Source organism: Aspergillus thermomutatus, assembly GCF_002237265.1.
Source record: "Aspergillus thermomutatus strain HMR AF 39 chromosome Unknown NODE_254, whole genome shotgun sequence".
In the NCBI taxonomy this organism is placed as follows: Eukaryota; Fungi; Ascomycota; class Eurotiomycetes; order Eurotiales; family Aspergillaceae; genus Aspergillus; species Aspergillus thermomutatus.
Genome location: NW_020798304.1, coordinates 27,614 through 39,821, shown reverse-complemented (window position 1 = coordinate 39,821; position 12,208 = coordinate 27,614). Strand labels below are relative to the sequence as shown.

The 12,208-nt window shown below is 53.8% G+C and overlaps 3 protein-coding genes across 3 annotated transcripts; 1 reads left to right on the top strand and 2 right to left on the bottom strand.

Moving 5' to 3' along the window:
• Positions 1–580: 580 nt before the first annotated feature.
• Positions 581–1,244, bottom strand: CDV56_104860 (uncharacterized protein; the record flags this gene model as incomplete). The annotated part of the gene is made up of 3 exons (XM_026758479.1): positions 581–697; positions 749–1,063; positions 1,134–1,244. Coding segments are annotated over 3 exons (543 nt in total), but the record flags the coding sequence as incomplete, so codon positions are not given.
• Positions 1,245–2,202: 958 nt separating this feature from the next.
• On the top strand, positions 2,203–3,793 carry CDV56_104650 (uncharacterized protein; the record flags this gene model as incomplete). The annotated part of the gene is made up of 2 exons (XM_026758269.1): positions 2,203–3,239; positions 3,289–3,793. 2 exons carry the CDS (start codon positions 2,203–2,205, stop codon positions 3,791–3,793), a joined length of 1,542 nt encoding a protein of 513 aa, XP_026611070.1.
• Positions 3,794–3,920: 127 nt separating this feature from the next.
• On the bottom strand, positions 3,921–10,941 carry CDV56_103959 (putative nuclear migration protein (ApsA); the record flags this gene model as incomplete). Its single annotated transcript, XM_026757578.1, has 5 exons — positions 3,921–4,672; positions 4,722–4,868; positions 5,036–5,162; positions 6,059–10,474; positions 10,531–10,941. The coding sequence occupies 5 exons, from the start codon at positions 10,939–10,941 to the stop codon at positions 3,921–3,923; spliced, it is 5,853 nt and encodes a 1,950-aa protein (XP_026611069.1).
• Positions 10,942–12,208: the final 1,267 nt, after the last annotated feature.

Here is a 12,208-nt window from a genome sequence, read left to right as displayed (position 1 = left end):
GTTTCGTAGATTGGTGTTGGGGCGGGGGGGAGTCTGCTGTTGCTGGTGCGTTCACGTTCACGTTCACGCTCACGCTCACGATCGTGGTCGCGGCATGGCGAGGGTGCGGATTGCGGCAGTGGTGGGACTGGATGCGATGCACCTGCACCTGCACCTGCACTCTGTCCGCTTGAGCGACGGCGGAAATTGAGGCCGTTTGTGAGGCGGGCGGAGAGGCCGTTGACGTTGCCGTGGTCGTCTGGGGCCTGGGACATGCGGACGACTTTGCCGTTGGCGAGGCAGCCCAAGGTCTCGATTTCCTGCTGGATTGGGAGCAGGTCTCGTTCCCATTGGGCGATGATGTCTTCCATGGGTGGGGCAGGGGAGGGGAAGTGCTCCCCCTCGCAATAGTTGTGCACGACGGTGTAGTAGTGTGCCAGCATGGTGTTTTGGATCTCGATCTGGGTTGCTAGCAGCTGGGGGAGCAGGGAGAATGTGGCGGCGATTAAGGGGGGGAGGCATTTTCGGAGGTGCTCGTCTGCGGCTTGGTATTCCTGCTGGGGTTAGATGGGGATGGACTCTGCAATGGCTAGGGTCTTACCTCCGTGGCTCTTGCGAGGTCGGTTTCTGCTTTGGCGAGCGCGGCGTTATCCCGGTCTGAGCGCTTCGTCTTCTTGGTGTAGCTGTCGACGCGACTCTGGTAGCGTTCGTAGTCGAGCTAAGCAACGTTAACATCAAAGCCTTGGGTGCTGAAAAGGGGACAAGCGACCTTGCGATCTTCCCGCTTTTTGATCGTCTTCTTCAATGGAGTCAGGTAGTCTTTCGCCTGCGAGGCGGGCCTGATCATCCGCTGATCCACAGCATTAATCTCCTCTGCCAGCTCCTTGCGCAACTCTTCGTATTCCTCTCGCAGTCTGCGCGTCCTGGCTAGTGTTGCTTCTGGCGTTGGGGCGGCTTTCGCGGTGGTCGAATCGGAGGACCCGATGATGGGAGCATAGATACCGTCAAACTCGCCGAGCATTCGCTCCTGATGCAGCAGGATGGATGACCACGCATCGCGCCAGGCGCGTGTCGACTCGATGATCTATTTATGGTGAGTTTGTGAATGAGATGCGCGTGGGGAATAGTCTGCTAAAAAGGAGAGGAAGACCTACCCTTCCCAATAACTTGTCGGTCTCATCAAAGTCCTTGAGAAGAATGCCTACCTGGCTTTCATCTGCGGATCGTTTCATGAACCTGCCAAATTGCCTCTGTACACTCTGCATCTTGTGGGTTGGTTGAGCTTTTTCGATGCTACGTGGTGATAGGGGTAGGAGACTGGCGACAGCGGGGAAGAAAGATCAAGTGGTAAAGAAACAGCTAGGTTAGATTAGATGGACAACTGCGAAAGAATCCATGGATAAAGGGATAAGCTTTGGGTCGCAAAGGAATCAACGGTCGCGGGAAGGGAGCCGAAGCAGAATAGACAACAGAACAAACATAACAATAATGAAGGGAGAAGGGGAAGAAGAAAAAGAAGCAGCCCAGATGACGCAGCCAATTCGCGTCCCGCATCAGATCACAATGATACTAAGTTAATATGTCTCTGTTTCAGCCTGTCGTCAAATAATATTGATGTCTAGACCCCGCCACAGAACCCTCCCCATCCGACTATTTTTGTAGCTGCGATCTGTGGCATCCTGAAATTGGCAGGAGATGTGTAGATCAAGGCTATTCCTACAGCCATGATTGGCATTTGAGGGTGGCATGTCTCGAAGGGTCTGTCGGCTGTGTCACTATTCATGGATGGCCATTATGACCATACGACCCTTCTTGATGCTCTCAATTATGTTAGTAGAACAAGTCCCTGCACCATTATTATCGCATCAGGGAGTGCAAGTCATCTTGGAGCCATGGTTGAGAGCTGGGATCACACATGGCTCGGAACCATCCAAAGCAGTGACATGACAGATGCTGCGTTCCAGGGGATTTGATGGCTCCTTGTAGACCTCCTTGTAGAGAATCAAGTGAGAACAACGAGATTCAATCCAACATTGCACTTTATACGCACGAGGTGAGACCGTCAACTGGTCAACCCCACAGTTCGGCCTCAGGCCCCCGCGCCTACTTCTCTTTTCCTGGTTCCGCGTTTTCATCGCGTCCTTTACTTGGTCAACATCCAAACTCATCAACACCAGCGCTGGATCCGATGGTGCATCATCAGAGGGACGCCAAACTCTGGCCATGTCGATCCCCTTATCATCAGCAGCAACCCCGCGTGGCACTCCCAGTCTGAACGTTCCCGCAACGCAAAACACCGCGCCCGTCATCAAATTCCGATGCCTTTTCACCCACGATGTCCGACGCAAAGCGAAGCGCTGGCACGATGGCTTCCTCCGGTATCATACATTCAACAAGCGGGTCATGGTCTACGACACCACCGGCTATTTCATCGGAGATTTGCATTGGCGACAGGACGACGGGATTCAGGACGGAGACGAGCTGGAGCTGGACAAAGGCGTGCTGATCCAGGTTTGTGAGCCGGTGGAGCAGACGGAGACCGACCTGTCGACACTGTACAGCAATAAGAAGAAGACGCAGGAGTCGCCGACACAAGCAGTGGAACCATCGACTCCCTCGTTTCGTGCCTCTGCTCCCCTGCGGTCCTCGATGTCCTCTCAACAGCCGCGGTCTCTCAATGATGTCCTAGGCATTCGGAAGACACCTGTTGGCTTGTCTGTTTCACCCTACGAGGAACGCCAACAACAGAAGCAGAAGGAAGACAATCGGCTAGCGTCTGAAAGAGCGGCAAAACGTCAAAAGACCACCCCGGCTGAAGTACCGACTGAGCGACAACCAAGGCGCCCGGCCGCCAATCCACCGGTTCTCATCGATTTGTCCGATTCTTCCAGTGAGAAAGCACCAGAAAGACCACAGAAGCCAAACAAAATTTCAGAGACCGTCAGCCAACCAAAGAAGAACTCCATCTCAAATCGACCTGCTTTACCATTAATGAAGAGTCCAGCTGTTGACATTGTTCAACGCGACGTTGAGACGCATCAAAACTCATCAAACGATGCTCCGTCTTCAGCATCAAGATCATTCTCGGCGCACTCATGCTCGGAGGCGCCAATGAAAACACTCCGCTTGCCCACAAGCCAGCCTCGGAAGAAGCTCATGTATCAGGCATTGCTCCCTAACCAGCCACCTGAAAAAGCAGCACGTACGGTCCCCTCATCCGCTCAAGACAGGAAAATCTTGCCAATGCAGTCGAGATCGCAGTTAGTATGTGCTCTGTAACATCGCCAGGGCCTTGGCTAACTTGTCTAGCGAGAGTAAACCTTTTTCAACTCCGGATCCTACCTCGACTAATATGGAGTTCATACCAACTGAATCCACCATGTTCGTTCTTGAAGAGATGGCGGACGACCCAGTGCCTGATCCACCTCAAATTCTCCATAGAGAGCGGCTGGGGTTCCCTACAGCACGAAGTGCAGTGGATGCTACGACGTCTGCAGCAGAGGCGCAAACCCTAGAATCGACGCTGAGCAATAAAACTGGTCAACCGAGGGTGTCTGGGCCATCCTTAATCAACCAAAGTGCAAGGATGCAAAACATGCTTCCACCAAAATCCACATCCAAAGGACTCCGCAAAGCCTTGTCTGATCCGACTGCGTTGACAACGAGCACCAGCGTGCAATCACGGTCCCTGCTGTCCAGGGGATCGGTCGACACATACCCAATCGAGGAGAATCCGCCAGAACAGGGGCCTTGGACGTCCGAGGCTCTCGATCTCTTCGATTTCTGGCCGCCGGGACGGCCGAAACCCAGCTGACCCTATCTCGTCCTCCTCCTCAATCATCGTTGCGGCCTGTCTATTCAAGATGTTATGATTATGATACCCTAGATGCATGTACTTAGACGAATAAATCTTCGTTATTTACTTACAACCATCTACTCATCTACGTACTCTTCTTCACCAACACACCCGAAATATACGGCAACGGAGACCGTCCAAACCACCTCTCCAACTCCACAACCTCCCACCCCCCATCCCTCTCGGCCGCCGCCCGCAACGCCCTCTCCGTATCCCGATCCAAACAGCAATTCCCAATAAACCAACTCCACCCAAAGAACCCATACACGGCCTGCATCACCCTCGCCACAGTCGACCCCTTCGCCGTCCGCCAGGGATTTACCACATGCTCCACAACAAGCAACTTCCCACCAGGCCGCAGCAGCGCATACAACTCCGCCGCCGTCCTCTCCAACTCCGGCACCGAGCACAAAACCCGCACACAGACAATCGTATCAAAGACCCCGCCCGCGCTCGCCAGAACCGCCTCCACACCCTCATCGCCACCCCCGGCGGGAAGCAACCCCTCCCTCTGCAACTCCGGCACCAGCTCCCCCGCCGCAACACCACAGGGCAGAACACGATACTTCCCGCTCAACCCCTCCTCTTCCGCGCGCGCGCGCAGCTCCGCATGCAGACCGCGGCACGGCTCCGCGCCGTAGATCGCCTTGATGGCCGGGGCGCGCAGGCGGAGCAGGGGCATCTGCGTCCCTGTCCCCGGGCCGACGTCCAGCACGACACCCGAGGCTCGGGCTAGGACGGAGGGGATGAGGTCGGTTGAGTTTTGGATTTGGGGTGGTGGGGGTGGTGCTTGGTGCTGATCTTGGGGTTGTTGTTGGGTGCTCGTCGGGCGGGAGGCTGGGGCATGTTAGTATCTACTCCGTATAGGTATCGCCGTATGGGATACGAATGGACAGGGTGAAGAGGAGGACGGTACAGCTGAAATCAACCCAGAAGCGGCCAAAGGCTTCGTCGCGGAGCTTGCTTGTTTGCAGGAGAGGAGCGAGTACTTCGCCCCGACGGAAGACTGCGTCGAAGCAGACTTTGGGGTAATCTGTGGTTGTTAGTATGTCTTTTGAGTGGATGTGTGATGGTTTTATAAAGGTAGAAGTTATAGGAAGACTAGTTCGAAGCATGACAACGGTTGCGCGCATCTACCAGGCATTGCAAGGAGATTTCATAGTTGTGTATAGACCGTCGCAGCCCGCGTAGAAGACTTACAAGTTACGGCCCAAGCCAGCAGCTGACCAGGCTCGATCAGCGATCGGATCCATTCTTTTGTGGTGGGCTCATGGGCTGTCATGTTGATCTTATGTTGGTATTGTCGCTCGGGATCGAAGATGAGCGTCTTAGCTAAACGAAGATGATGGATAGATTGTGGAGAGAAACACCAGATAAATGATGTGTCGGACAGTCGCCGACTCGCCGACTCGCCGACGCAAACCCCACTCAGGAAATGACCTCGGCGTTTGAAAATAACCATGGCCGATAGGGGCACCTCGCAAATAGGATGATATACGTACTACAGGATGAGACACTGTTTGGAACCCTTGATGTTCAATTCATGTTGGTACCTAGAACATTTCCTGCGCCTTGCGTCTATGGCAAGCAGAGAAGGAATCAGAATAATCAAGAACACTGACGACCAACAGCGACGTGGTGATACAACCCTATTATAACCAGTCATTCTCACCGTCATTGCAGTCTCAGAAATGAGCCAAGATCAAAGAAAATGGAAATTAAAAGGACACAAAGCGGTAGACTTGCGCATTACTCGCACAGAATGTTGTATAATGGGAAGAGTCAAGCCAAAACAAACGATCGACCGAGGTGGATGTCAGGCTGATGATACCGAACATAGGAAAAGAGGCCAAAATTTTCATGATGCAATGTTTGCAGAAGAATGGCAGAGAACGAACAGGCACCGAAGAGTGGGGAGAATGTTCACAAGGTTAAGTTCCAAAAGTGAACGGCATGAGTATGTAGGTGCGTACGACAGGTTGCGATGGCTGAATGCAGATACTCAAAGCTAGAAAGAATGGAGATGAAGCTGGTCAAAAGACTCAGATGCTGGTTTGCACGCTCATCAAATTCGCAGTATATCAAAGAGGACGGGATGATAGTGCGAGGTTTGCACAAAAGAGACTCGTGGACGTCAACAACAGCACAGCTGCCGGCTCAGTGATGCGAGTGGATTCGATTGACGCGTGGGCTATAGCGACTCGTCCTTGAAAGTGAACTGACATCGTGCTTGCCATCGCAGCAAGCGCGGACGTTCTCCAGCCGATCAGAGTCTTGTTCCATCATCCGCCGAAAGTCTTCCTCGCTGTCGCGGTCGTGCAGGCTGTCCGCATGAAGACTCCCTTCGTGGACACTGGAGGTGGCATAGCCCGACCGGCCTCTACGACCAAAGGACCCTTTGATCGTCGTATTGAGGATGGTGCTGAGACGGGATGTCGATCCCTGCCGGCCGTCATCAGGAACCTGGAGGCCCGAGCCCTGTGACGGTGCGCTCAGCGCGGGTGACACACGACCCGGGGTTACGGCCTGACGTACAGACATGGCGGATGCAGCTCGCTGCTTGGGCACATTGCGGACATTACGGCTCCGCGATGAGGAAAAGGACATGCGCGTGGTTTGCTGGGACTGCGAACGGAACCCAGCATTGAACTCGTCGATGTCTTCCAGCGTGACGTTATTATCCTGGCCTTCTCCAGTCTCATCCGAGTTCCGAAGTAGAAGGTACGAGAGCGCATTGAACCAAGTCTCGTGTCTCTGACTAGTCGTGGCCGTAAATCGGACCCGGCGGCCTGGGCTGACGACTTCTAAGCTTCGGCAATGAAGGCCTGGCGGATAGGGGTTGTCGTCAGCAACGACTCGGATAGCCTCAATCGGCACACTCTTCGTCCGCAATTGATTCTTCCCAGCAGTCTGTGGGTCCTGTTCACTCCAGTACAATGTCCGGGTGTACGGATGAACCCAGAAGTAACGACGGTGCCTTGTATTGGAGATCTCTCCAGTCACAGTTCTTCTGGTATACTTCCAGAGGAACTCGCCGATCATGGTCTGAGTGATTGCCTGTATCATGCGAGGGTCTGTTCCCGCAGCGGAACCGATGGGCGTCTGGCTGGGGTACGCTTGGATGTTGAACCGTTCTTCAAGCTCTGATGCAAATGAAGAAACGGATGATCTGCGGGACATTTGGCTTTCCCTTCTGATCTGGGCCCGCGAAGTGCTTGTCTTAGAGGAATGAACCTGGGTGCCTGATTCGTTTGGAGTCCGTGGGCGCTGGGTGGAGTTCGATCGGTATGCGGAAGCCGGTGCCAGAGGAGGACCCATCAAACCAGGAGACGTGGGGCGTTGCTCTAAAGACTTCTTTTCGGCTGCCATGATGGCTTCCCGATGGTCCATGGGTAATGGCGGATGGCTGAGGCTGTGCACACTAGACGACAGGCTTGTGGAGCTACCTGGGCGACGATGAACAGATTGGAGAGATGTCGTCGAAGCATGTTGAGTGGGACGAGGACGCGCCTTGGGCGTCGCAAAGGGTGACGGTCCAGCTTCCTTGGCTTTGTCACTGTCAGGAGGGGACAATGGGCGCGACGAGACACGTTCCATCAGAAGTTGATCAATCTGTTTCGACGACAGGATTGTCTGGGCACCGGAATCAGCCTGGTTGGATTGGCGTCTCCTGCCGCGTGTGACAGCGTTGCCAGAGATAGTACCCAACGGCAAGGTTGCACCGGACTTTCGGTCTTCTGCGTCAGCAACAGCATCTTCGCTTGGGATATCCCTGACAACGGACATGGAGTCCGTAGGCCGCTTTTCTTGCACGTTATCCCTCAAGTGCGTCGGAGGCATATTTTCATCGGCCAGCTGCAGACTAGGAATGATTGCTGCGGGTGATGTGGCCTCCACAGGAAGCGTTTCTACCGACCGAATTGACGAATGTGACAAGACGGGTGGTCGAGAAACTGGTATTTCGCGGAGTTGCGGCGCAACTGGCTCAGTAAACGCGCAGCTAATAAGGGAGATATCCAGTTTCGCACTCTCAGGCTGCACGACCTTGTCTTCAACAATCACAACAGGCTCTGGTTCGGAAACAGATTTGGATAGGAGAGCTGCGATAGGTTCGGTCTGCTCAGCCAGTATCGAAGAAATTTCTAGCTCTGGAGACTCCGTGCTTGTAGAGTGGTCTGCGACAGAGATGACAGGCACAGGTTCGGGCTCAGGGAGTGCTGCAGCAACGGGCAGGGTATGTTCTGAGAAGATAGTTGAGACGCCTAGTTCTAGAGTCTCCGTGTTCGTAGCGTGGTCCGTGAGAGAGACAACAGGGACTGGTTCTGGCTCTGGAAGAGTAAAGGCAACGGGAAGGGTATGTTCCGAGAAGAGGCTTGATACGACCATCTGGGGAGCGTATACCTGCTCAGGCTCTGGAAGCTGTGCCATGACAGGCTCTGTGGACTGAGAGGATATGGATGACAGAGACATCTCCCGCGGTACCGAAGCAGGAAGTGCAACTGGTTCGGTTATACCGCCGATGACGTACGATGTAATCAATTGTGGTCGTGTAGGAGCCACTGGCGAGGTCTCTTGGGATGAAACTGACGAAAAGTCTAGCTCAGCGACTGGAGGCGCAGAGAGACTGGTCATCTCTCGCTCCGCATCTGAGGCATCATCCCAGGCCATCTTCGGTGGGGTCGGTACACTAGATACTTGATCGCCATTTGGCTCGGCGCCTGACTTGAGAGGTGTCCATTGGGTTGCAGAATTGACCAGCTTCGGCGGTTCCTTGACGGCCACGCCGGCTTCAGTTGCCCTCGTTGGCGTGACTGGTGCAATAGGCACAGCCTCATCAACGCCGGCAATTGCAGCAGTAGTAGACGCCGTAGGTTCCCAGGGATCGGTCATCATGCCTGAGTCGACCATTGCGGGCTTGGCCGGTACGTCCAAAATGGCCTCCGAGGGTCTTCGCGAATCCACTGTAGGAAGCATACGAGGGGTAGATGCCTGGGAGTTGGCACCAAAGGTTCCGTCCTCATCCTCGCCGCCCTCGAGTTCTGCAAGCTCTTCGAAGAGACTGTGCCCTTCTGGGGCAACTGAAGCTTGGGTAAAGCTAGTCGCAGGCGAGTCTCGTGCACTCGAAGGCCGGCTGCTGTATGCCATAGGTGCCTCTCCTGAGGGACGGATTTTTCTGAGGACACTCGTTTTCTTCCTAAGCCTGTACCTGGGAGCGTGTGCTTGACTAGGTGAGGGGAAGCCTTCATCGACGCCTTCATCCTCATCTGCGGAAGTGGATGCCGTGCTGTGATATGACGAACGGTCACGAGCCTTGGCCATGATCAAAGATGAAGAAACACGTTGGCGAGGGGTCCTCTGCACAGTATCCTCAGTCTCAGTCAGCTCATCAGTGTCAGAACTGTCATCAGCCATGCTCTCAATGCCAGTCTGGAAGGCTTCGCTTTCCGTTGCGGTTTCCCGCTCGTTGGCAGTCTCAAATGCATCATCGGCCTCGGTAGCAGTCTGGTAAGCGTCGCTTGGGTAGCCAGAGGACCGTTCACCGGAACGGTCGCGAGTCAAGGAGGTCGAAGCGTGACGTGTCGGGGTGGCATCCGCAGCATTGTCCTCCCAGTCTGTGTCTTGAATCTCAATCTCAGTTTTACCCTTCCGGCCAGCTCCCAGCAGATCCGGTCTCGCCGGCTTCCTGAAGGTATCTGGCTTGGTCTTTTGGCGTTTGTTGGAAGGGCCCGCCGGGGCAGCAGCCTCACGGCGACGTTGTTCGATGTCATCCCGCGCCTCTTGTAGCATACGTTTCAATTCAATCTTTTCAGTCTTCTCTCGATGGATTGTACTCTTGAGATTCTGGATCATACGATGAGCATGGCCAAGCGAACTGCGCAATGTTTCAGTCTCTAGGTGATTATGACGCGGTGTGAACTTGTTCGGAGACGGCGGTGGTGAGTTATCTGGAGTGGCTTGGTCGTCGTCCGAAGGATGATGGTCTCGTGGAACTTCGAGGGTGGCTTGCGCTTCCTGTTGACGAAGGCGCATCGCAACCACTCTGGCAAGCTCTTCGTTCTGGGAGTTCAACTCCTCAAGCTTCTTCTGGAGGGCAAGCTTCTCGGCATCTCCTGCATTAAGGTTCCTGCGCAGGAGGTGGATCTCAGCATCATTGGCCTTCTGAGCAGCAGCCTGTTCCTCGATCAACCGAGCATTGGCCTGTTTCAACTCCTCCAGCTCTCGTTCAACAGCGTTCTTCTCTGAAGTGACGGCACCCAGGGTGCTGTTAAGTCTGTTCTCGCGATCGGCAGCCTCCTTCATCGCGGTCATAAGCTCGTGTGTTCGAGTTTCGAGGTTCCAATTCTCGTCCTTGTAGCGCTCCTCGCTCTCGTCCAGCGCCCGGATTCGCTGTGCGTACCCTTCCGCCTCCAGCTCCAGTCGTGATTTCTCAAGATTGGCACTTTTCAACGCCTCCTCGCGCTCAGCGAGCATGGCCTGCAATTGACGAACCTGGGCCAGGAGGGAGGTAGAAATCTCGGTCGCGAATTCAATGTCATGGACACGGCTGGAGGGTTGGTTTCGTTGTTTCCGTGACGGAACGCTCACCTTGCTGGGAGAGTTGGTCGCTTGGCTGGCGAATAGGACGGGACTGAGTGGCGACTTTTGCTCAGAAGATTAGTATTTGGAGGATGGTACAGGAAGCGTTGCGGGCCTACCTTTTGATCAAGCGAGGGCGTGCCCAGGTGACCTTCATCACCACCCGCCAGACGTTTCGGAGCCAGGAAGGCTCTAGCAGTCTCACGACCAATCTCATTGTACTCCCTTTCCAGATCCACGAGCTTCTGGCGCAGATGCGGCCCGATCTGGTCCTCATCCTGCTGCTGTTCTACCTCTCTCAACTTTTCTTCGAGCTCTCTCTGCTGTTCAATGAGTGCTGTGCCGAGCTTCGATGCCTCCTCGAGTCGGCGCTCTGTCTCCGCCAGATGAGCTTCGAGAGCTCGTTTGGCCTGTGCTGGCGAAGATGCATTGAGACTGAACAGCTGCGAGTCAAAAGAGGAGTACCTATGCGCATCGCGGGAAACACGCTCCTCTGTCCTAGCGACAAACGGGTCATCCATCGACGTCATTCTGGAAGTATGACCTTGTCCTTCCGCGTCTGTGGTGTTGTTGTGAATCGGTGGGCGTTTCTTACGGCGATGAGCGCACCACGGGGTGGTTCCTATCGAGCTTGACCAAAATGAGGAAACAGCCGCCGTTGGAATGCTGGAAACTCGTTGCCTCGTTCCTCGTTATACCGATCTCAGCCTCAAAGCATCATCTGATCCACCTTTTCAGTTTCGCGATTCGATATTCTCGATTCTCAGGTTGTGCGTCCTTACAAGGCCAGCGACCATGTATCCGGTGTTTGGATGGCCAAGTTGAATGCGACGGTGGAAACGATAAGCGCACCGTCGGTCGGCAAGGTGGCTGTGTCCGGGAATTGACGTGACAGAGATAGCGCACCGAATATCGTGAAATATCGAGAGAGAATGATCGCAAGCGAATGCGACCCTTCAAATCGAGCGATGTTTGTTTTGTAAGACGGGCCGTAAACCTGGACTGACGACGCCGATGACAACAAACGCGTTGTGGACGTAATGGCGAGTGTGCGTGGATGTAGCCAGGGTGTTGGACCAACCACAACAGACCAATGCAAGTTCAACACTCGGGAACGAGCAGCAGTAGTAGTGATCTGGCAAAACAGGGAACGAGACCAAGATAGTGGATTACAAGGTTGGATGGAGGGTGTCAGATCGACTACGTCGTACAATTGGGCATTAAATCAGATAGAAAAAAGAATGAAAGGAAGGGAAGTAAAGAAAGACAAAAGACAGACTGGTATTGGTGACTGAAGAAGGGGAAAGATGAGGGAAAAGATTAAAGGAAAGGAAAGAGAAAGGAGGGGAAGAGTGTATGGAAAAAAAGAAAAGAAGAAGGAAGTCTAGAGTGATGGATAATAATAATAATAATATGATAATGGCAGTACAGACAACAACGAGACGAGAGCGACTCGTTGGGTGGGGAGACAAAAGAAGGAAGAAGAGAAGAGAGGGAGAGGGAGAGAGAGGACAGACAGTGGGAGGAGAGGGAGGGAGGAATGGAGTTGAGGGTGGAGTGAGGCACATATGTTTGCTGCTTCAATCTAGGATCATAGTATGGGCCGTGCGGGCGACAGTTTAGACATCTATTTCATTTCATTTCTGTCTGCTTGCAAACATCATAATTGAGATGAAATCTCAGGATACGACTACGCGGGAAAGAAGAATAATGATCTGATATCTGAGATCAGAGATCTATCTACATAATGACGAGGGGGTTCACTAACTACGGAGTATCTGACAGGCTTTGATCCAT